At 42.4% G+C, this 24,085-nt stretch overlaps 1 protein-coding gene across 1 annotated transcript in view; it reads left to right on the forward strand.

Moving 5' to 3' along the window:
• LOC132826571 (collagen alpha-1(VII) chain-like) overlaps window positions 1-24,085 on the forward strand; it is a 248,660-nt gene that overhangs the window by 47,302 nt on the left and 177,273 nt on the right. Inside the window, exons 21-28 of the mRNA XM_060842528.1 lie at window positions 1,758-1,793; window positions 1,909-1,989; window positions 3,274-3,306; window positions 3,430-3,474; window positions 6,955-7,026; window positions 17,222-17,257; window positions 17,370-17,405; window positions 22,266-22,307. Coding sequence (XP_060698511.1) covers window positions 1,758-1,793; window positions 1,909-1,989; window positions 3,274-3,306; window positions 3,430-3,474; window positions 6,955-7,026; window positions 17,222-17,257; window positions 17,370-17,405; window positions 22,266-22,307 — 381 coding nt within the window. The remainder of the gene's footprint in view (window positions 1-1,757; window positions 1,794-1,908; window positions 1,990-3,273; window positions 3,307-3,429; window positions 3,475-6,954; window positions 7,027-17,221; window positions 17,258-17,369; window positions 17,406-22,265; window positions 22,308-24,085) is intronic.

Below are 24,085 nucleotides of genomic sequence, written 5' to 3' on the forward strand. Positions count from 1 at the left end.
TTAGATGGATAGGCTGCACTAGAATTGTTCATAGTGACCAGGGATTTACAGGCTTGGTGGGTGAGCCAAGGTAAATGTGGGGTTACAGGGATAGAGTGGAAGGCTGGGTCGGGGTGGGAGTGTCTTTGGAAGATTAGTGAGAATTTAGGTTGAATGGCCTCTTTCTGCACTGTAGGGATGATATGATTCTATTAAAAAAAGCCTCTTGTTTTGAATGGTAGGCAGTGACTAATGGGATACCAGACGGATCAATACCAGGACCTCAGCTATTCACAATATATATTCCTGATTTAGATGAGGAAACTAAAATTAATATCTCAAAATTAGCAGATGACACAAAGCTAGGTGGAAGTGTAAGCTGGAAGGAGGATGCAGAAATGTTGCAGTGTGATTTGGACAGACTGAGTGAGTGAGCAAATACATGGCAGATGCAGTATAGTGTGGATAAATATGAGGTTATTCACTTTCATAGCAAAAATAGAAAGGCAGATTTTATTTCACTGTCTGTAAATTGAGAGACAAGAATATTCAATGAGACCTGGTGTTCTCATGCACCAGTCACTGAAAGTAAGCACCGAGGTGCAGCACTCAGTAAAGAAGACAAACTGAACATTGGCCTTCAAAGTGAGATGATTCAAATACAGGAATATGGATGTCTTGCTGCAGTTATACAATGCACCAAGGTGAGGGCACATTTGGAGTGTGCAGTTGTGTGCAGTTTTGGTCCGGTTATATTTCCTCTTGCTACAGAGGGAATGCAGTGAAGGTTTACCAAATTGTCATAAAGGGAGAGGGCTGACGTGTAAGGAGAGATTTAGTTAATTAGGATTATATTCACTGGAGTTTAGAAGAATAATGTGGGGAGGGATCTCACAGAAACCTATAAAATTCTAACAGGACTAGACAGGTTAGATGCAAGAAGGATGCTTCCAATGACGGAGACGTCCAGAACCAGGGCTTATAATTTAAGAATAATGGGCGAACCTTTTAGGACTGAGGTGAGGAGAAACTCCTTAATCCAGAGAGTGGTGAGCCTGTGGAATTCACTACCATAGAAAGTGGTTGAGGCCAAAACATTATGGTGTTCTCTAGAAAGAGATAGGTACACCTGTTGTGGCTAAAGGGATAGAATCCATACCGCACAGAAAGAAGCCATTTGGCCCATTGAGTTTGCAGTGACCCTCCAAACAGCATTTAACTTACACCCAGCAACACCCATCCCCATCCCCATGAGACCATATTTACTATGGCTTGGTCAACTAGCCTACACTTTCCCGGATGCTACAGGGCAATTTAGCATGTCCAATCCACCTCACCTGCACATCTTTGGACTTTGAGAGGAAACTGGAGCACCCGGTGGAAACCCACGCAGACACAGGGAGATTGTGCAATCTCCACACAGACAGTCACCTGGGGCAGGAATTGAACTTGGGTCCTTGACGCTGTGAGACTGCAGTGCTAGCAACTGAGTCACTTTGCTGCTCTGTCAACAGGTACGGTGGAAGAGCAGGATTAGGGGATAGTTTTGAAGATCAATCATGATTATATTGAGCAGCAGAACAGATTTGAGTGGCTGAATGGCTTTCTCTTGCTCTAATCTTCTATCTGCTCTATTTATTATTTTATCAGATGCAATGGAAAATAAATTGCAAAACTTTGCTTCACTAATTTCATGCGGGCGCTGGTGATAGTTCCAGTTATTGGGAAGTTACCCTTTTGTCTCTTAATGACATCCTAATTTCATGTGATTTCTTCAGGGCAATGTTGGTTTATCAGGCCGACCGGGTGAGAAGGTAAGCTCAAATAGTCACTTTCCTTCTTAATGTACCTCTGCTTTCTATTCTGATGTAAACAATAGGTTTTGCAGTGGTTAACTAATAAAGGAGCTAAAGTCTTCTATTTTATTAGGGTGAAATTGGCAAGGAAGGGGAGCAAGGGAAACCTGGAGCTCCAGGAAGCCCAGGGCCAATAGGACTAAGAGGTAAAGATGTAAGTAAAAGTTAACAGCCATGTATCATCTTTAAACAGGAAATCTCACCAACAGAGCACTTCCAGAAAATCACTGACAGAGAACCGGGGTTACTTTTAATATCTTTTTCATTCATCATTATTGCAACAATGGTGATTGCTTTTTCAGTCACAATGCCCTGTGATCTCTGGAACTCCCTCCTCAAACTCTCAGCCTGTGATTCATAAACCAGTTCAGAACACTATTCTGAAGAAAAGTCACTGGACCCGAAATACCCTTCTCCATGGATGCTGTCGGACCCGCTGTGTTTTTCCAGCAATTTATGTTTTTGTTTCTGATTTCCAGCATCCACCATTCTTTGGTTTTATTTTCAATTAAATTCTCACACTGGCTGGCAAGTTATGACATATGATGTCTCTGTATACACAACTTATTCTCTAGGTTTATTTATTCTTGTGCAAGATACTCTAGGTTTATTTATTCTTGTGCAACTCCTGTCTGGAAGTAGATAGTGTCTGTAAATCCCCATCTTCAGTAATATCTGATGATGATGATGTGATGAGGTTCATTGTTTATTCTATGGTGAGTTTCTGACCTCTAGCATGCCTTCAGTATGGAAGAAATGGTAGAACAAGGAGAATAGAGAGAGGGTTAGGTGGAGGATAGGAGGAGATGGAGAGGTGGGAGTGGGAGGATGAAGAGATGAGGAGGCCACATGAGAAGGGGGGAGGATGGTGGGGGAGATGGAGAGCAGAGGAGAGGAAGAAGGGGCCATGGAGAATACAGGAGACGGTCAGGGAAGAGAAGGCGTGGATGAGATTAGGAGAGAAAAAGAGAGGAGGAGGAGGGCAAATCCTAAAAGTAGATCAGCAGCTAGGAAATTGAAAAAGTGCAGAGAAAAATTGTTCGGTGCTGTTCTGTATATCACTGAATGGTTGGATAAAGTGATGAACTAATAGCGAAGGCTTAGCATGATCATTTACTCAATGGTTCAGTGAATTGAAACTAGGGTTTGTGTTTTAGGTTGTGATTTGGCATTGGGTTTAAAAGCATGACTCAACCCCACAGCAGTCATGAGCAGTCAGTGAGATGGATTTGTCCATTATGGCTAGAGGGTATACTTCTAATCTAGTTAACAACAGCGGGTGGACTTTTGAAGTTGTCGAGCTCATAGGTGGTCCTCTAGCACCAGTAGAAGTTGTAGCCTGTAGTTGCAGATAAGGGAGGGAAAAGGTGTCTCCATTTTAAAGAAATCTTCAAAAGGCAAAACTATGATTTTACCCTCATTGTGTTGTTTTTAACAGGGTATAAAAGGACAGAAAGGCGAACCAGGCAAGGTACTATTAGCTTTTGTCATTTCCATCTTGCTCTCGATAAATATTGTGTTATGCTAACACATCATTAACGATTTGATCCTACCGTCATATCAATGCTAACTCACTGGTATAATTTCTAATTAGGGCGAAATGGGTCCTCCAGGTTACTCAGGAGAGCGAGGAATAAGGGTGAGAATTATATCGATACTTCTGAGTTTTGATATTTTAACTGCCATCATTGTGGATAATCTACACTCTTTCTAACAGAAGCAACCACTGGACTGCTTTACGGGCTCTAGGATTTGGTTTTTAACAACTCTGCAATTGTGGAAATGTGGGTGAGCGTAATATCTGGACTGATTGACAGTGCCAGGTGGCTGAAAATGTGTTGCTGGAAAAGCGCAGCAGGTCAGGCAGCATCCAAGAAACAGGAAATTCGACGTTTCGGGCATAAGCCCTTCATCAGGAATGAGGAAAGTATGTCCAGCAGGCTAAGATAAAAGGTAGGGAGGAGGGACTTGGGGGAGGGGCGATGGAGATGTGATAGGTGGAAGGAGGTCAAGGTGAGGGTCATAGGCCGGAGTGGGGTGGGGGCAGAGAGGTCAGGAAGAAGATTGCAGGTTAGGAGGGCGGTGCTGAGTTGAGGGAACTGACTGAGACAAGGTGGGGGAGGGGAAATGAGGAAACTGGAGAAATCTGAGTTCATCCCTTGTGGTTGGAGGGTTCCCAGGCGGAAGATGAGGCGCTCTTCCTCCAACTGTTGTGTTGTTATGGTCTGGTGATGGAGGAGTCCAAGGACCTGCAAGTCCTTGGTGGAGTGGGAGGGGGAGTTAAAGTGCCAGTGATTGAGAATGCAGGAACAGGAGGAGGCCATTCAGCCCCTGAGCCTGCTGTGCCATTCAGTTGGATCATGGCCAATCTATATCTTGATACTATTTACCTGCTTTAATTCTGTATCACTTCGTACCCTTCCCTAACAAAAATAGAGCAGTGATACATCCAGGCAAATCAGTTAATTTCTCTTTTAGCACCGATTGTACCTGTAGGCTCTGCACATTAAATGCATTGAATTTTTGCTATGCTTCATAGCAGTTTTAGAAATAATTCATATTAAGTACAGTACTGAAAGGAAAATATATATCAAAGTCTACTTTTCTTGTCAAAGGGAGAATGGAAGAAATGAAAGACATATGAGATCTCTAATTTCCAGGTTTCATTTGAACTTTGTCATTTTTTTTGTGCAACAGCTAAAATATGTGATGAGATTCACTGCATTTTGTCTCTAAGTTGAAGAATTCCGCTAGTAAAGTATCTCCAAAATGCATTGGAATTGAAAACGACATGCTGGGGATCACGGGGTCAGGCAACACCTATGGAGAGAGATCAAGCTAATGGTTTGAGTCTAGATGACTCTTCATTAGAGCTTAAGTGAAGTGTGGTGGGAATAGTGGGTTTAGTGTGCTGTTGACATAAACTCTGGTTTCCAGCATCTGCAGTCCTCACTTTTGCCCTGATGGAGAAAAGATGTTGATAGTTCAGATTAATTGATTGGAATGTGAGAATGGTAGAACAATGGTGTGTCTCCTGCCAGACTTGAGAGGACAATAAGTGGAATTGTGGAAGTGGAGGACATGATTACAAGAAAGGGAAGAAATGTCCATAATTTAAAGGTGTTGAACTCAATATGAAATCCAGAAGACTGTAAAGTGCCTAGTCTGAAGATGAGATGTTGTTCCTCCAGTTTGTGCTGTGATTAACTGGAACACTGCAGCTCACAGACATGTGGGCATATGAGCAGGACGCTGTGTTAAAATGACCAGCTACAGGAAGGTTGAGGTCCTGCTTGGGCAAAGACGGAGGTGTTCTGCAAAGCGGTCACCCAGTCTGCACTTTGTTTGACAGGGCCCTCAACTTCAACCCACCTATCACCCATGCTTCTTCCCTTGTCCCTTCCCATCACTCACAACAGCGTGATCAGGTTCCCCTTGTCCTCACCTGTCATCCCACCAGCCTCCGCATTCAAAGGATCATTCTCTGCCATTTCAGGCAATTCCAGTAGAATGCCACCACCAGATACCTCTTCCCCTCACTCCCCTGTCCGAATTTCGCAGGGATTGTTCCCTCCGGGACAACCTAGTCCATTCTACAACCACCAACACCACTGTCCCCCTCTCCAAGGCTCCTTTCCATGTCACCATAGAAGGTGCAACACCTGCCCCATCACCTCCTCCCAGCTCACCATCCAAGGGTGGTCTAAGTCTTTCCAGGTATAGCAGCATTTCACCTGTACCTCCTCCAGTCTTGTGTATTGTATTTGCTTCATCTAATGTGGCCTACTCAACATTGAAGAAACCAAACGCAGACTGGGTGACTGCTTTGCCTTCTGGACTTAATATTGAGTTTAGCACATTTAAATTGTGAACATTTCTTTCCTTTCTCTTTTAGCTTGTTATCATGTCCTCCCCTCCCCCCATTCCACGTACTGTCCTTTCAAGTCTGGCAGGAGACACCCCATTGTTCTGCCATTCTCACATTCCAATCACTTAATCTGAACTATCAACATATTTTCTCCATCAGCGCCCTACACCCATTACCACCACTCCCTACATCCCAAGCTATTCCTTAAATGTTGTCCCCTCTCTGACGGAGAATTATGTGGACTTCAAATGTCAGCTTTCTCTGTCTCCATAGATGCTGTCTGACCCGCTGTGATTTCCAGCATTTGTTGTTTTCAGTACAGAGTCTAGCATCTGCAGTAATTTGTTCCCTAGCTTTGGAATTGAATAGGATTCACCCATTGCTAGTAGCTGAGTGGAAATATTTGTAAAGGCATGAATCTTGGATAAGGCATTCAGTGTACAAGTGCTACAGCCACCAGCTGGCTCTGATAGTCAATGATGGAATTGGTACCAGGAACTTCAATTGTGGAGGGATTAACAGAGAAATAACTTAGAAAGGTCTGCTAAATGACTCTGGGTTTTGTGAGCACAATTTGTTTTATCCATTCAGAGGATAGCGACATCGCTAGTAGGGATGGTCACTTATTGCCCGACTTTATTTACGCTCTGTTCTGATAAAAGTCATCCAGCAGAATTGTTAAGTCTCCAAAAATGCGGCTGGATTTGCTGAGTTTGTCCAGACTTTTCTTGTTCTTAATTAAACTCAAACAGGTGATGGTTCACCTTTTTTTCCTTGAACCACTGGACTCACTACAGAGGCTCCCACAGTTCTGCTAACTGAGGAGTTTTTGTATCGTAACTCAGTGAAAATGAAGGAATGGTTTTATATTTGCAGATCAGGATGGTGTGTGACTTGGAACAGAACTTCCTGATGATTATGTTCCTATGCACCTATTGCTTTTGTCTTAGATAATGGTGGTCACAGGTTTGGGAGCTTCTGTTGAAGAAGACTTGGCAAGTTACAAGGCATGATTCAATTGTGCCAAGGACTTGCAGTTCTGAAACTTTAAGCTCTGAGTTTCTGACAGCCAATTTCTCATACTAAGGCCTGATCACGTTTCACACGCCTTCTGATAGTTGGCCAACAGTGATTGATCCTCATCCACCTCAGCAGGAACTGAGGGTGTGGAAAATATAAATCACAAAAATAAAACTAGAAATGCCTGTTAATTTTTTTTATTTATTTGCATATTCTTTAACTATTGTGCAGGGACCCTTGGGCCTGCCAGGCCGGCCTGGAGACAAGGGACATAAAGGAGATTCTGGAAACCCTGGAGAGATGGTAAGTCCTAAATGTTTTTAAAGTGTACTCCTTCCTGATCAGTAGAAGAATAAGAGTGCTGTGAAAATATCCCATTGCTCCGCATGCTGAGGAGTGCTTTCTTTCCAACTAGTTGAAGCTAAAGTTAATTACTAGAATCTCTCATCACTAAAGTTCACTCATTTGAACTGGAGACTCAGGCCTAATTGCTCCACCTTGGCCTCAGCTTCTGAACAGTGACCCTGTTCCAGTATCCAGTCAGATGGCAGCAGAATAGGGCTCCTGAGCCCAGGGCTCGTCCACTCCATCTGCTTTTCTTTTACTTCCTTTTCTTTTTTCTCTTTTCTCTCCTTTTCATTTACTTAACTCTTGTTGTAGGGTTCAGTCGCAGTGACAGCATCAGCGGCTGGGAGCGATCTCAGCACGGACTCGAAGCCTAGTGCTTCTGCAATGATGAGGTGGTCCTAGCGTCAACTTATGTCTCCTGCAGCGGAGGCGAGTTTTGATTGCCGGCAGCATTTGCGTCTAGTGCAAATTAATGGAGGCAGTGGCAGAAGGGATTTTGACCCAGCATGAAATCCAGCAGCTGCATCGATCTGGTGATGTGAAGCAGACTCAGAGCAGTGGCAGAATTGAGTTTGGGCCAGTGCAGTACCCGGTGGCATCAGTGGCGTCTGCACTGGCAAGGACTCATAGTGGCAAGGGCACCAGTGGAGACGAGATGGCGTTGAAGAGTGGCGACTCTTGTTCCAGTGGTGGCAGTGCTACCAAGGGGACTTGTGGTTAGCCACCAGGCACATGGCCCTTGGCAGAGCGCTTAACAAGAAGGACTGCAAAGTTTGAACACTGTTTCTTTATTTTGCTGCCTTGTTGTTCTATGCTTTGGTTTATTTTTCTGCATTTTAAGATGGTGCCAAACTGTGGTGGTACTCCATAACACTTTTCACTATTTTGTGACAAAATACATGTGACAATAATAAATAAATGTTGCATCAACATGACACTTTCCATTAATAGGTTTGAAAACGTCATGAAATATCCCTTAAAAGACAGCAGATAATACATATTCTACAGGGGCTGGACTGATATCTAGTGTGAAAAGGCAAAAAAGAACATTCTTTCAGAAGAAATGCAAAAACTACAAATTCATCCCCGTTAAACTTTCACTGGAGTGTCTGTGGCACAAGATGGGCAGTATTCCTGGAAAATGGTCAAAATGGTTGCAAGTAGCTGCTTATAGCACTCCTCCACGATTTCCATTCATTCTCTGCCAAAGTGCTTTACAAAGAAGAACCTTGCAAACCTCTAGCCTGTTTGTTTCACAATAAAATACATGAGAGCAATTAAAATCAATATCAAATATGAAGGGAAAGTTTGCCTCTGTGTCAGCTGCAGTACAATCATAAAACTGCTGTTTATAAACATGGTCACCAATGTGTCTGAACATGGGTTCAATTTTTTTTTGTAGATGTTGTTGGTAAGGGCTAAATTTCTGGTCTATTTCTAATTGTCCTTGTGAACTTTTAAAAGTGGCTCTGGAGTCACATGTAGGCCAGACCAGGCAAGGACAGTAAAATGTCTTTCCTAAGGGACATTAATGAAAAGGATGGGACAACTGTCAATGCTGGTTTAATGGCATCATTACTGAGACAAGCTTGCCATTCCAGAGTCTTATGGGAATTAATTGAATTAAAATTCCATCAGATATGATGGGAGGTGAATCCACTTCCATGGTCTCTGATTTACTGATCTAATTATATTGTCATCATACTATCTCTCCTAACTTGGTGTGAACGTACAGGGTTTCAAATTAATCTTAGCTATTAAGGAGCTGTGTGATGACGCTGTTCCTTTAACAAGGCTATGCTGTCCTTGGTTTTTTTCAGAGAGGTTGTAAATGACACAGGTTCTGAAAAGTCTGAGTTTGGATGGAATTTAGGGCCCATTTGTTTTTCGTTAACAGATATTGCCTTGGGCAGAAGGCTTTCAAGTTAAATAGTACACACACACACACACACACACACACACACACACACACACACACACATATATATTAGAAAGGGGATTTGCCAGGTCTCACAGCTCAGCTAATCTCTGGTTTGGTTTTAATGTAGCAGCAGTGTTGTGTGAAGAAAGGTTGCTGGACCCCTTCTCTCTCTCTGCCTTTTCTCCTGTAAGAATGTGCTTGACTTTTTTTGTGCCAAGGGATGTTTATGGGGATTGTTGTAAGTATTTTGGAACTACATTATTCAGTTGGGTTTTGGATAGGATAGGTTATTCAGTATTCTGTTTTCTGTTCTGTATGTTTCATTTCATAATCTTGTAAATAAATTCTGTTTTATTTAAACTAAGCAGTTTGACCAGATGATTCTCTCCTGGAATATCTACTGTACACTTGCTTAAATCAAATAGCAAAGTTAGGATCTGGGCTACCTTCTTAAAAGGTTTTGAGGGGTCTGCCTAGTCCATAACAGACTGGGGGCTCTTTGTGGAATTTGTTTGTCATTCCAAATTGGGATTAGAGTTGTTGGATTCGAAGGCAGCGAGTGATAGGTGTTTGTGTCTTTTTATTCTGGTGTTGCTTTTGGTTGGTTTCAACAGTACTTGGGATAGTGATGGCTCTTTCAGTCACCAAGAGTTTTCTGTGAGTGGAAGAAGTGACCTTGGGGTTTTACAAAAGGTGGTTATGGCCAAGCTGTAGAAATTAGCAGACGAGCTGAAGTTGGAACTTCCTCCTTCTGTGAGGAAAGAAGAGATTATTACAGCAGTAGCTCAGCATTTAAATTTGCTGGAACCACCATCGGAATCTTTAGAGATGGCTAAAGTGCAACTGAAAATGAAGCAGCTTGAGTTAGAGACAAAAGACAAGGAAAGGGCAACAGAAATGAAACAGTTCGAATTACAATTAAAAACAGAAATTGGCACTTAGATACGAATTCAAAAATTCACTTTCTGAAGTAGGGAGAATTTATATGGAAGAGCAGGGAATTAAAATGGCAAGATTAGCAGCTGAAATGGCTGATGATTATGAGTTGGTCCATAAAGCAAAGTTTGGCTTCCAGAGTCAATTTCAAACCATGAGGGATAGCAATTAGGGAAAGAGAAATCCTCACATGAAAAGGGAAAGGTAGATCTCAGTGAAAATCATAAAGATAACTTATCACAGGGTAAAAAGGAAACCCTTAAAGGGGACAGAAAAATTAAAAAACTCCAGTGTTTTCACAGCACTAAGGTAGGCCACATGAAATCACAGTGTTGGTGGGTTAGGAAAGCACTGGGAAGCCAGATGTAGGAAAACAGAATAAGCCAGTGAATTTTGTTGGAGTGGTAACAGAAAGCACAGTGGAGGCTAGAAAGTTGCACCTGAATGTATGAGGTGGACGGAGATTGGTTAAGGAGAAAGTGCCAGATCTTTTTAAACCATATACCTGCAAAGGTAAAGTTTATTCACGTAGGTCAGGAGCAGCAGGTAAAGAGGTTACAGTATTATGAGACATAGGATCCTCTCAGTCTATGATGCTCAAACATGATGAGATATGTACTTCTGAAGGACTATTGCCAGAAAAGGTACTAGTAGTGGGAATTCAATGGGCAAGACAAAAAGTGCTCAATTATATAAAGTGAGGTTAGAGTGTTCAGAGAAGAGTAGAGAATTTGTGGTAGGAGTAGTGGACAAAATCTCAGCTCCAGGAATACAATTTGTCCTTGCTAATGATAGAGCTGATTCACTGGTAGGAGTGTTGAAAAGCCAGTGGAAACTCAGGTAACTGAACAATTGCAGGACACACATCCTGGAAATTTTCCTGACTGTGTGGTAATGAGGTCACAAAGTCACCAGTTGAAACAGGAGAGATCAAAAAGTGCATATAAGAAAGTTGAAATGGAATTAGTAGAGACCTTTTTGATCAGATGATTGAGACAAAGCAGGAGCAAATAGATGACAATGCAGACATCTTTAGCTCAGATAAATTAACTGAGTTACAAGAGAAAGATGAAAATTTAAAGCGGATATATCAAAAGGCATACACAGAAAAGAAATCAAATGTATCCCTGAATGTTATTACCTTAAAAATTATGTCTTAATAAGGAAATGGAGACCATCACACAGTCAGGCAGATGAGAAATAGGCAGAAATTCACCATATCGTATTGCCAGTGGGGTATAGAAAGGAGGTGTTGCGAATGGCACATGAGCTACCACTTGGGGGTCATTTAAGGGTGAGGAAAACACAAACTAAAATACAAAAATATTTTTTCTCGCCTGGACTGCACAAGGATGTTGTTGAATTTTGCCAGATGTGTCATACATGTCAAATTATTAGAAAACCACAGGCGGTAATAAAACCCACACCTTTAAATATCTGCATTTGAGGAACCTTTTACAAGCGTCTTAATTGATTGCATATGTTCCCTACCTCAAACAAAAAGTGGACTCAGTATTTGTTAATAATAATGGATATATCGACTAGATTTCCAGAGGCCGTCCCATTACTCAATATCGCAGCTAAAAGGATTGTAGAGGAATTACTCAAATTTTTCATTAGGTATAGGCTACCAATAGAGATACAAACAGATCAAGGGTCAAACATCACGTTAAAATTATTCAAAGAAGTTATGAACAGCTTAGGAATAAAACAATTCAAATTTACTGTGTACCATCCAGAATCGCAGGGAGCGTTAGAAAGGTGGCATCTGTTTGGGAATCAGGGAATTCTGTTTGTGCTTTTTACAATAGAGATGCACCAAATGAATCAATCAAATTGAGTCCATTTGAATTAGTTTTTTGGCATGAAGCGAGAGGACTTAAAATTCATTAAGGATAAATTAGTAAGTCAGAATTCAGCGACCACACATTTGGACTATGTGTCAAATTTTAGGGAGCAATTAAATAGAGCTGGGGAGTTGGCTAGACAGCATTTAAAAGTATTGCAGCATGCAATGAAACAGGAAGCAGACAAGAAATCTAAAATTTGCAATTTTGCTATTGGGGACATTGTATTACTGTTACTTCCAGTGACAGGTGAACCTTTAAAAGCAAGGTTTAGTGGACCTGATCAAGTCGAAACACAATTGAGTGAGGTGAACTACTTGATAGACACTCCAGACAGAAAGAAATCTCACCGTGTGTCACGTGAATATGCTCCAAAGGTACTTTGACAGGAAAGGCAAGCAACAGAAGAATGTGTTATTGATTACAACACAGAGGGATGAGCCAAGTTCAGAGGATTCTGAATTGAACATTCCTCAAATTAAATGGGACAATGAGGAAGTTGTCAAAAATTGGGATAAATTTTTGAGTTATCTTCCTGAGAAAATTGAAAGGCCCAAAAGAGTTATTACTATCACATGGAGTGATATGTGGAAATAAGCTGGGAAGTACTAACCTAATTATGCACGATGAAGATAAAGGAGATGCTGTTCCGATTAAGCAATATCCTTATAGGCATAACCCTCTAAAGTTGGCACAGATTCAAAAGAAGATTGAACACAATCTCCAAGTCATAATCAAAGTGAATTACAGTGACGGGAGCTCACCCACAATAATGGTGCCAAACACAGATGGTACCCAACGGTTATGTGTGGACTATCACAAAGTGAATGTAGTTACAAAGACTGATGCATATCCGATTCTGTGTTTGGAAGATTATGTTGAGAAGGTGGGACAAGCTACTTGTATTTTTAGGTTGGACTTGCTCAGAGGATACTGGCAGGTACCTTTGTCCGAAAGAGCAAAGGCAATTTTGGCTTTTATAATGCCAAATGGACTGTATCAATTTAAAGTCATGCAATTTGACATGAAAAATGCGCCAGCCACATTTCAGAGACTAATCAATTAATAAGGTCATTGCCGGATTACCCAACTGTGTCGTTTATATAGATGACCTGGTGAGTTTTAGTCACACATGGAAGGAACATTTACAACATTTATCAGACTTGTTTAATCGACTTCAGAAGGCAGGGTTGGTGATAAATCTAGTTAAAAGTGAATTTGCCAAAGCCCGAGTCACCTTCCTGAACCATGTTATTGGACACAGACAAGTGGCCCAATGGAAAGCAAAAACAAAGGTAATTTGGGAGTTTCCCATACCGTTGACAAAAAGAAGAGTACTGCAGTTCCTGGAATTGAGTGGATTTTGTCAAATAATTGTCCCAAATTTTAGCAGTGTGGCTGCTCTAATCACTGAATTGCTAAAGAAACACAAGACGTTTCAGTGGACAGTGAACTGTCAGAAGGCATTTGACAGACTGAAAGCTGTGTTAACCACTGCCCCGTATAAGCCACACCTAAGTATGCAAAGCAATTCAAGGTGGCTATTGATACAAGTGATGTGGGTGTCGACACTGTGCTCTTGCAAGAAGACAACAAGAAGATGGAAAGACCTATCAGGTATTTCTCCAGGAAGTTGAACGTTCATCAGCAGAGATATTCAACAGTTCAGAGGAGACTTTGAGCTTACTGTTGGCTTACAATATTTCAGTGTTTATGTTAGCTGCGACATAGCTGAGACAATCATGTACGCTAATCATAACCCATTTAAATTTGTGGAGAAATTGAAGGACAAAAATGCAAGACTTCTTGATAGAGCCTGTTGTTACAGCCATTCAATTTGAAATTTTACATGCAGCCGGACGAGAAAACGTGATTGCCAACGCATTGTTGAGACTTGAATGAGAAACTGAGGTGTTCGATGGCAGGAGTACAACAGTCTAAAGTGGAATGTTGTTGTGCATGTTTGCATATTTATAGTCAATGTAATGTATATGTGTCTTTTAGAATACTAACCACTTTTTAAGGGGTTTTAAATGAAGCTATATTTGGATATTGTTGGTTAATTGTTTTAAAGGGGGGAGGTGTGACAAAGCTGTTCTTTTAACAAGATTATGCTGTCCTTGCTTTTTTTCAGAGAGGTTATAAATGAGGGGTTCTGTAAAGTCTGAGTTTGGATGGATTTTAGGGCCCATTTATTTATAGCTAACAGATACTGTCTCAGGCAGAAGGCTTTCAAGTTTAAAACAAACACTCTTATAAGAAAGGAGACTGGCAGGGTCTCACAGCTCAGTTATTCTCTGGTTTGGTTTTAATGCAGCAGTGTGTGTGTGTCTGTGTGTGTGTATGTGTGTGTGTGTGTGTGTGAAGAAAGGCTGCTGGAAAAAATACTGTTCCTTTTGGAAGTTCATAGAAATGTTAATCAAATATACTGCCATTCTAAATATGCTTGTGAAAGATTCTCCCCTGTCAAAGGTTCATAAATCTGTCAAAATAAATAGATTGCTTTCAAACAGTTCTTCAATTAAATTGAATTGCCATTAGGTTCTTATAAAACTGCCAATCAACCTACGTTCACAGTCCTCTTCACAGCCACGTAAACAACCCCTGTTGAACTAAATTACTGCTGAGGTTTGAAAGTCAGTGCCACATTCATTATAAGATTCTATTGTAAACTGATTAAGCAAACCCTCTAGAGTTCAGCACAATAGAGATTTTGAAGTTACCCGACCAGATGGCTAGACATGTTATCAGTTTTTTTCAAAGGTTTAACAGATGAACGTGCAATCAAAGAAGTCTAGTTTTTCAAAGACTCAATAAATGCGTGAACTTTAACTGAGTATAAAAATCAAAACAATTTGTCCAGATGACACATCAAAATCAGATTTACAATACTGTTGAATGCAGAAGATCCTTTAATTCACTGGATAAGACACTCTAACGTGACACTTAGCTGGTTGATTTAATGGCCTCTTACCTTTTGAGGACATAGCTCAAGATCAATTAATACATTTAAAAAAACTTGAATTATCATACACCACTTCATGGGCGGCACGGTGGCACAGTGGATGGGCGGCACGGTGGCACAGTGGATGGGCGGCACGGTGGCACAATGGTTAGCACTGCTGCCTCACAGCGCCAGAGACCTGGGTTCAATTCCCTCCTCAGGCGACTGACTGTGTGGAGTTTGCACGTTCTCCCCATGTCTGCGTGGGTTTCCTCCGGGTGCTCCGGTTTCCTCCCACAGTCCAAAGATGTGCGGGTCAGGTGAATTGGCCATGCTAAATTGCCCGTAGTGTTAGGTAAGGGGTAAATGTAGGGGTATGGGTGGGTTGCGCTTCGGTGGGTCGGTGTGGGCTTGTTGGGCCGAAGGGCCTGTTTCCACACTGTAAGTAATCTAATCTAATCATAGTATTAGAAATTGACAAGAGCTTTTACACTTACTGGTCAAAATGTTCACCACTCCAAAAGATGTTTTGCCCAAGCTTCACAAGCTAAATAAACAGCATGCTTCACATTGATGTCACTTTGATGAAGATATCTATTTCTAGGAAATTCACAACTGATCAAGACTGAGCCCAGTAACAATGTGACTGAGAGTTAGGTTGCCACCTTCTAAATTTCCATGACAATTAAAGTGGGAGAATCAGGTGGGAAATTTGAATTTAAAGTTTTCCCCTGCCTGAATATATACAGTTACTGATATGTTTGTACAGCATTGGGACAGAAGAACATAGCCCGATGTGCTCAATTATTTTTTAAAAATCCTGTTAAAAATTGTATTTAATGAACAGTTCCCTACTTACTTTTTCAACAAACAGGAACTTGTCAACTTTTCAACAAACTTGTCTCTATCAGTTTTTCATTCGTCTTTAGACCTTTGAACTAAGTCACTAACTTTAAGGTGATCACTCTAAAATTCAACAGGGAATTCAGGAGAATCATCTTTACCCAGAAAGTAGTTTGAATGTGGAACTTATGACCCTAAAGTGTATTTGAAATGAATAGTGTAGATAATTTTATGGAGAGACCAGATAAATAAATGAAAAGAAAGGAATCAATGACAATGCTGATAGGATTAGATGAACATGAATGGGAGCAGCCTCTTGTGCCTGCATGGCAGCCTGAGCCAATTGTGACTGAATAGCCTGATATTGAGTGACAGATATTTTGTAATTTGGAAAAACAATCTTTAGTTGCAGTAAACGCATAATTTTTGGTATAATAGTGTATTGATTAAAATGTGTTTTGGATATTTTGCTGCAGAAAACCTGAGCAAAATAAGCTATTTCAGGAGGGGGATATCCTGTCTTCAGTCTGAGCAGACGTTCGTCCTATTTCTAAATTGCTGGGACTCTTTAGTTTCTCGGCCTAAACTGCAGCCCACCCTGAAAATGTTAGATGAGTTTCAAATTAGATGGCCAAAGGCCAAGGACTGTCCTCTGGGAATTTTCCAGTAATCTCCAGGACACTTTTACAAACAGCCAGGGAGAAGAATCACTGAGACACCAAATACAATTGTGTGTTAAATTTACTTATTTGGAACAGTTCTATTTACTAGTGATGAAAATGTTAGAAATTGTGAAAAAGGCCGACTGTCAAGTATTATTAAATAGGTTAATAAAGAACTTTTTCACTTTCTGACTAGTATGGAAATCTCCAATCTCCAATTCATTCAACCTGCTTTGCCAATTGTAAGATCAAAGTCCAATATCAGGCTAGCCTTAAATCTTCCTGGGTGCTGTACCTGGACCCAGAGACTCCATCTTATTTGCTTCTTTCAATCTTTGGGACTATTTCCTCAAAAAGTAAACATAAATTCCAGATATTACTATGAAACAGCAAGTCATGGTGTTGGCTGTTCTGGAAATGTGAATGTTTGCTCCAGCTTCGTTCAATATTAGATGAAAGCATTGAAAGGTGGTTAGCCTGGGGAAACCAAAATTCCTTGGGATGGTCTAAAAATTAATTCTGGATCAGTGGTACTGGAAGAGCACAGCAGTTCAGGCAGCATCCAACAAGCAGCGAAATCGTTGTTTCGGGCAAAAGCCCTTCACCGAGTCTAAACATTAAGGCAATCTTGACTGGTGAAAGGGCCAGCACAGATACAATAGGGCAAACGGACCTCCTCTACCCCTTGTGCTGTAAGATTCTTTTCAAGAGATTTGCAAAATGCTCAGTTATTGGGCATGGTTGTATAAAGATTCCAGTGCCACACTCCTTGGTGAGCATTGGGAATACATGTGGCAAAGTTACCATCTTTCGTGCTGCAACTTTGTGTGTAATAATTTGAAAGGATGGAAGATGGTGGTTTGGAAAATGAAATGAAATGTGGTCCTCATATGCATTAGCATGCTGGGCAGCAGAACTTGCACCCTTTATAGCAGTAAGGAATTAAATAATCAATTATATTTCAAATAATAATCAATTACTTTTGCTTTTTTTTCAGGGAACAATTGGTCCAAAGGGACAAAAAGGAGATACAGTAGGTTCTTTACAAACATTAATTCCCTCTGGATCCAGTCTAATCTAAATGGACAAAGCTAAAGTTAATAGGTTTGTCACTTGTGTACTAAATGGAATCTGTATCTTTGCAGGGAAGGCCAGGACTGCCTGGGCCACCTGGATCAAATGTAAGTTTTTGTTCAAAAGAATTAATTAATAAATCTAGATGTACAGACCAGAGGCTCATAACTTTCTGAGAGACAACTGCAACTCCCAGATTGTCTCAGTATGTGTAATTAGATAGTAGCATAATCAGTCAGCAGTCTGAGACTCACCAGCATAGCAGAATTAAATAAGTGGTACTGACTGGGAGAGATCATTGGGTGGGGTCATAAAACACCATAGACTGCATAAGCACTCATATTTCTTTATTGCATTCTTTCCCAGGTAACTATATAGTTCTACTTTAAATGTTATTGACACAACCCATTTCTTGGAGAGTGCATGCACACACTAGATTTAAAGGTCTGAGATGGTGCAACTATCAGAAAATATAGACAAGATGTGGGACTCTTTTCTCCAGAAAAGAGAGAGTTATGAAGTCTTTTAAAAAGTAAGGCTTTGATATGGTAAATGTCAAGAAGATGTATTTAAACTTTGTCAGTGATGGTAGAATCCTGAGGCAATGCATATCAGCCAGTGGCAGAATCCTGGGAGCATATTGCCAATAAAGAGGCTGTTTCTAGGACCACTTTTTGATTAAGGATGGCAGCTCACTGGCCCCTCTGGTCCAACCACAGGTCTAGCAGCTCGGAAGCCTTAACAATGCCACCACTAATAGAGGCCATTGCTACCGCTGCAACATTAGGGAGAAAGCACATTAATGGTTGGGAGAAACTGTAGGAAAGTCTTGGCAGTTGGGGTAGGAGCTGGTGTCATGGTGCACATGTTTGCTAAGAGGTTGGCTATTGGCACAGGGGGCATCGTCCCGAGTCATAGAGTGGTCATAAAGGAGATTATGAGAGGTGGCATGGTGGCTCAGTGAAGCACTGCTGCCTCACAGTGCCAGGAACCCAGGTTTGGTCTCATCCTCAGGTGACTGACTATGTGGGTTCATCCCACAGTCTGAAGATGTGCAGGCCAGGTAGATTAACCACAGGAAATACAGGGATAGGATAAGGGGGTGGATCTGGGTGGGCTGCTGTTTGGAGGGTCAGTTTGGACTCGATAGGCTGAACAGCCTGCTTCCCCTGTAGGGATTCTATGATTCTATGAGAGGTGTAAGAGAACAAAGAATTTAGAATGATTTGAATGTGGAGCTTACTACTACAGAATTAATGCAGATGAGTTGCACACTATATTTAAGTGGAAACTAGATAAGTGCATGAGGGAAAAAGAAATAGCAAAATATGCTGACAGACTTTGATGAAGGTGGGTGGAAGGAAGCTTGTGTGGAACATTAACACTGGCATGGAACAGTTAGAATATGCAGCACAGAAGCAGTGCCTATGTAATCCCATGTTACCTTCTGAATAATGGTGTTTATGCTGAAGTGATGTGTTCACCTTCCCTCTTGTGGATTTGACCATGTTCCTTATGTAAATATTTTTTGTAGAGTCATAGAATCATAGAGATTTACAGCACAGAAACAGGCCCTTTGGTCTAACTCATCCACGCCAACCAGATATCCCAAATTAACTTGGTCCTATTTGCGAGCATTTGGCTCATGTCCCTCGAAAGCCTTCCTGTTCATGTACCCATCATGCCTTTTAAAGGTTGTAATTGTACCAGCCTCCATCTGGAAGGTCATTCCATAAACCCTCTGTGTGAAAAAGTTGCCCCTTAGGTGCCTTTCAAATCTTTCTTCTCTCACCCTAAACCTATGCCCTCTAGTTCTGGATTCCCCAACCTGGGAAAAGATCTTGTCTATTTATCCTATCCATGCCCCTCATGATTTTATAAACCTCCATAAGGTCACCCCTCAGCCTCCAACGCTCCAGGGAAAACAGCCCCAGCCTGTTCAATCTCTCCCTATAGCTCAAACCCTCCAACCCGAACAACATCATTATAAATATTTTCTGAACCCTTTCAAGTTTCACAACATCCTTCCTATAAGGAGAGTCACCAGAATTGCACACAATATTCCAAAAGTAACTGAACCAATGTCCTGTATAGCCTCAACATGACCTCCCACCTCCACACACAATGCTCTGTTCAATAAGGGAAAAAATACCAAACGCCATCTTCACTACCTGCAACTCCACTTTCAAGGAACTATGAACCTGCACTCCGAGGTCTCTTTATTCAGCAACACTCCCCAGGACATTACCATTAAGTGTATTGGTCCTGCCCTGATGTACCTTTCCAAAATGTAGCACCTCACATTTATCTAAACTAAACTCCATCTGCCACTCCTCCGCTCACTGGCCCATCTCATCAAGATTTTCGAGTAAAAAATGAGGTCTGCAGATGCTGGAGATCACAGCTGCAAATGTGTTGCTGGTCAAAGCACAGCAGGTTAGGCAGCATCTCAGGAATAGAGAATTCGACGTTTCGAGCATAAGCCCTTCATCAGGAATAAGAGAGAGAGAGCCAAGCCGGCTAAGATAAAAGGTAGGGAGGAGGGACTAGGGGGAGGGGCGATGGAGGTGGGATAGGTGGAAGGAGGTCAAGGTGAGGGTGATAGGCCGGAGTGGGGTGGGGGCGGAGAGGTCAGGAAGAGGATTGCAGGTTAGGAGGGCGGTGCTGAGTTGAGGGAACCGACTGAGACAAGGTGGGGGGAGGGGAAATGAGGAAGCTGGAGAGATCTGAATTCATACCTTGTGGTTGGAGGGTTCCCAGGCGGAAGATGAGGCGCTCCTCCTCCAGCCGTCGTGTAGTTGTGTTCTGCCGGTGGAGGAGTCCAAGGACCTGCATGTCCTCGGTGGAGTGGGAGGGGGAGTTAAAGTGTTGAGCCACGGGGTGATTGGGTTGGTTGGTTCGGGCGGCCCAGAGGTGTTCTCTGAAGCGTTCCGCAAGTAAGCGGCCTGTCTCACCAATATAGAGGAGGCCACATCGGGTGCAGCGGATGCAATAGATGATGTGTGTGGAGGTACAGGTGAACTTGTGGCGGATATGGAAGGATCCCTTGGGGCCTTGGAGGGAAGTGAGTGTGGAGGTGTGGGCGCAAGTTTTACATTTCCTGCGGTTGCAGGGGAAGGTGCCGGGGGTGGAGGTTGGGTTGGTGGGGGGTGTGGATCTGACAAGGGAGTCACGAAGGGAGTGGTCCTTGCGGAACGCTGATAGGGGAGGGGAGGGAAATATATCCTTGGTGGTGGGGTCCGTTTGGAGGTGGCGGAAATGGCGGCGGATAATACGTTGTATGCGCAGGTTGGTGGGGTGGTAGGTGAGAACCAGTGGGGTTCTGTCTTGGTGGCGGTTGGAGGAGCGGGGCTCAAGGGCGGAGGAGCGGGAAGTGGAGGAGATGCGGTGGAGGGCATCGTCGATCACGTCTGGGGGGAATCTGCGGTCCTTGAAGAAGGAGGCCATCTGGGTTGTGCGGTGTTGGAATTGGTCCTCCTGGGAGCAGATGCGGCGGAGACGAAGGAATTGGGAATATGGGATGGCGTTTTTACAGGGGGCAGGGTGGGAGGAGGTGTAGTCCAGGTAGCTGTGGGAGTCAGTCGGTTTATAATAGATGTCTGTGTTGAGTCGGTCGCCCGAGATAGAAATGGAAAGGTCTAGGAAGGGGAGGGAGGAGTCTGAGACAGTCCAGGTGAATTTCAGGTCGGGATGGAAGGTGTTAGTAAAGTTGATGAACTGTTCAACCTCCTCGTGGGAGCACGAGGCAGCGCCGATACAGTCATCGATGTAGCGGAGGAAAAGGTGGGGGGTGGTGCCAGTGTAGTTGCGGAAGATGGACTGTTCCACATATCCTACGAAGAGGCAGGCATAGCTGGGGCCCATGCGGGTGCCCATGGCAACTCCTTTAGTTTGGAGGAAGTGGGAGGATTGAAAAGAGAAGTTATTCAGGGTGAGGACCAGTTCAGTCAGTCGAAGGAGGGTGTCAGTGGAAGGGTACTGGTTAGTGCGGCGGGAAAGGAAGAAGCGGAGGGCTTTGAGTCCTTCGTGATGGGGGATGGAGGTGTACAGGGACTGGATGTCCATAGTGAAAATAAGGCGTTGGGGACCGGGAAGCGAAAATCCTGGAGGAGGTGGAGGGCGTGGGTGGTGTCCCGAACGTAGGTGGGGAGTTCTTGGACTAAAGGGGACAGGACCGTGTCGAGGTATTGGGAGATGAGTTCGGTGGGGCAGGAGCAGGCTGAGACAATGGGTCGGCCGGGGCAGGCAGGTTGCTGAGAAGATGCCATCATACTCTCAGGTAAACTTCACTGTCCCCTACAACTCCAATTTTGCTGTCATCTGCAAACTTACTAACTGTACCTCCTAAGTTCACATCCAAATCATTTATATAAATGATGAAAAGCAAAGGACCCAGCATCGATACTTGTGGCACACCACTGGTCACAGAACTCCAGTCTGAAATGCAACCCTCCACCACCACCCTCGGTCTTCTACCTTCAAGTCACTTGTTTATCCAAATAGCTAGTTCTCCCTATATTCCATTAGATATAACCTTGCTAACCAATCTACCATTAGGAACTGTGTCAAACGCTTTACTGAAGTCCATATAGATCATATCCATCACTCTGTCCTCATCAATCTTTTTCGTGACTTCTTAAAATAACTTAATCAAGTTAGTGAGACATGATTTCCCACCCACAAAGCGGTGTTGACTATCCCTAATCAGTCCTTGTCTTTCCAAATATGTGTAAATCCTATCCCTCTGGATTCCCTCCAACAACTTGCCCACCACTAATGTCAGGCTCACCGGTTGAGACTTCCCTGGCTTTTCTTTATCACCTTTCTTAAACAGTGGCACTATGTTACCCAATCTCCAGTCTTCAGCAATGACACAAATCTCTCAGCAAGTAGTTTTGCCTTCATTTCAGTTTTGATCTTTCAGTTCAATAGTGACTAATTTCTTGATCTTCTCATTCACATTTCAGGTGACCTTCAAAAACAATAGCATTATTATTAAAGGCGAAAAGGTAAAAGGGAAATAGGCTTTTAATGCAAGTTTTTGTATAATTCATAACTCTGTGGTGGACAAGAAATGTCAGAGCTGGTTTATGTCACATCCTGCGTGATGATGAATGGGAGTTGAATTGTACATTAATTCACAGAACAGTCCTTCATATTGACACCAGTTCTTCAACAAGGTGCCACACAAGGGGCTGCTGCATAAGATAAAGATGCATGGCATTATGGGTAAAGTATGAGCATGGATAGAAGATTGATTCACTAACAGGAAGCAAAGAATGGGGATAAATGAGTGCTATTTTGGTTGGTAATCGGTAACTACTGGTGAGCTTCAGGGATCAGTGTTGGGACCGCAATTATTCAAAATTTATATCGATGATTTGGAGTTGGGGCCCACGTATAGTGTGCCAAAATTTGCAGATGCCACTAGAATGTGTGGCAGACCAAAGTGTGCAGAGGCCTGTGAAACTTTGCAGAGGAACATAGATACTTAAAGTGAGTGAGCAAAGGTCTGGCAGATGGAATACAATGTTAATAAATGTGAAGTCATCCATTTTGATAGGAGTAACAGTAAAAAAGATTATTACTTGAATGGTTGCAGAGGGACCTGGGTGTCCTTGTGCATGAATCACAGAGGGTTGGTCTGCAGGTAAAACACGTCATTAAGAAGGCAAATGGAATTTTGTCCTTCATTGCTAAAGGGATTGAATTTAAAAGCAGGGAGGTTATGTTGCAGGGTGTTGGTGAGGCCACACCTGGATTGCTGCATGCAGTTTTGGTCTCCTTACTTGATGAAGGATGTACTGGCAATAGAGGGGGTGCAAAGGAAGTTCACTAGGTTGATTCCGGACTTGAGGGGGTTGGCCTATGAGGACAGACTATGTAGACTGGGATTATATTCATTGGAATTTAGAAGAATGAGGGGTGATCTTATGGAACACATAAAACTGTGAAGGGAATAGGTAAGATAGAAGTAGAGAGGATGCTTTCACAGTCAAGTGAAACTGGGACAAGAGGGCATAGCCTCAAAATTAGGGGGAGCAGATTTAGGACTGAATTGGGAAGGAACTTCTTCACCCAGAGGATTGTAAATCTATGGAATTCCCTGCCCAGGAAAGTGGTTGACTCTACTTCAGTAAATGTTTTTAAAACTAAGTTAGATTTTTTTTGAACAATAAAGAAAATGGTGAGAGCGCGAGTAAGTGGAGCTGAGTCCATGAAAAGATCAGCCATGATCTTATTGAATGGCAGAGCAGGCTCAAAGGACCAGATGGTGTATTCCTGCTCCTAGTTCTGATGTTCTTATGTTATTGGCCCAGAAGAGTTAACTATTTCAGGAATCATATGTGCACCTACCTGACTGACATAGAAGCAGAGGATCACACAGCACTGAAACAGACCATTTGGTCTGCCTTGCACATGCTGGCAGTTCAAAAAATTGAATCATTTTGAAAAAAAAAGCAACAACTGTTTTTTGTTTATAATCCTGAAAGATTTTCATCTTCAGCTATCTCCAACTCTCTCCGAAAATCATTTCTGAAATCAACTGTTACAGGCTTTTCAGGTAAAGTGTTCCATATCCCAGAAACTGAGTCAAACTTCTCTTCTAGATCTTATTTCAATGACATCAGTAGACACAATATATGAGCGTTGCTCAAGAAGGTACATTTTGTCAAAACTTCTTGTCTTGCATTAAACAGAACACTTTGCAAGAATATCAAGGAAAGGAGAAGCTGCCGTTATACGATGTGGGAGTAGAATGCTGATTGGTTGGCAAGCTGATAGG

This window comes from Hemiscyllium ocellatum, chromosome 23, assembly GCF_020745735.1.
Source record: "Hemiscyllium ocellatum isolate sHemOce1 chromosome 23, sHemOce1.pat.X.cur, whole genome shotgun sequence".
NCBI lineage: Eukaryota > Metazoa > Chordata > Chondrichthyes > Orectolobiformes > Hemiscylliidae > Hemiscyllium > Hemiscyllium ocellatum.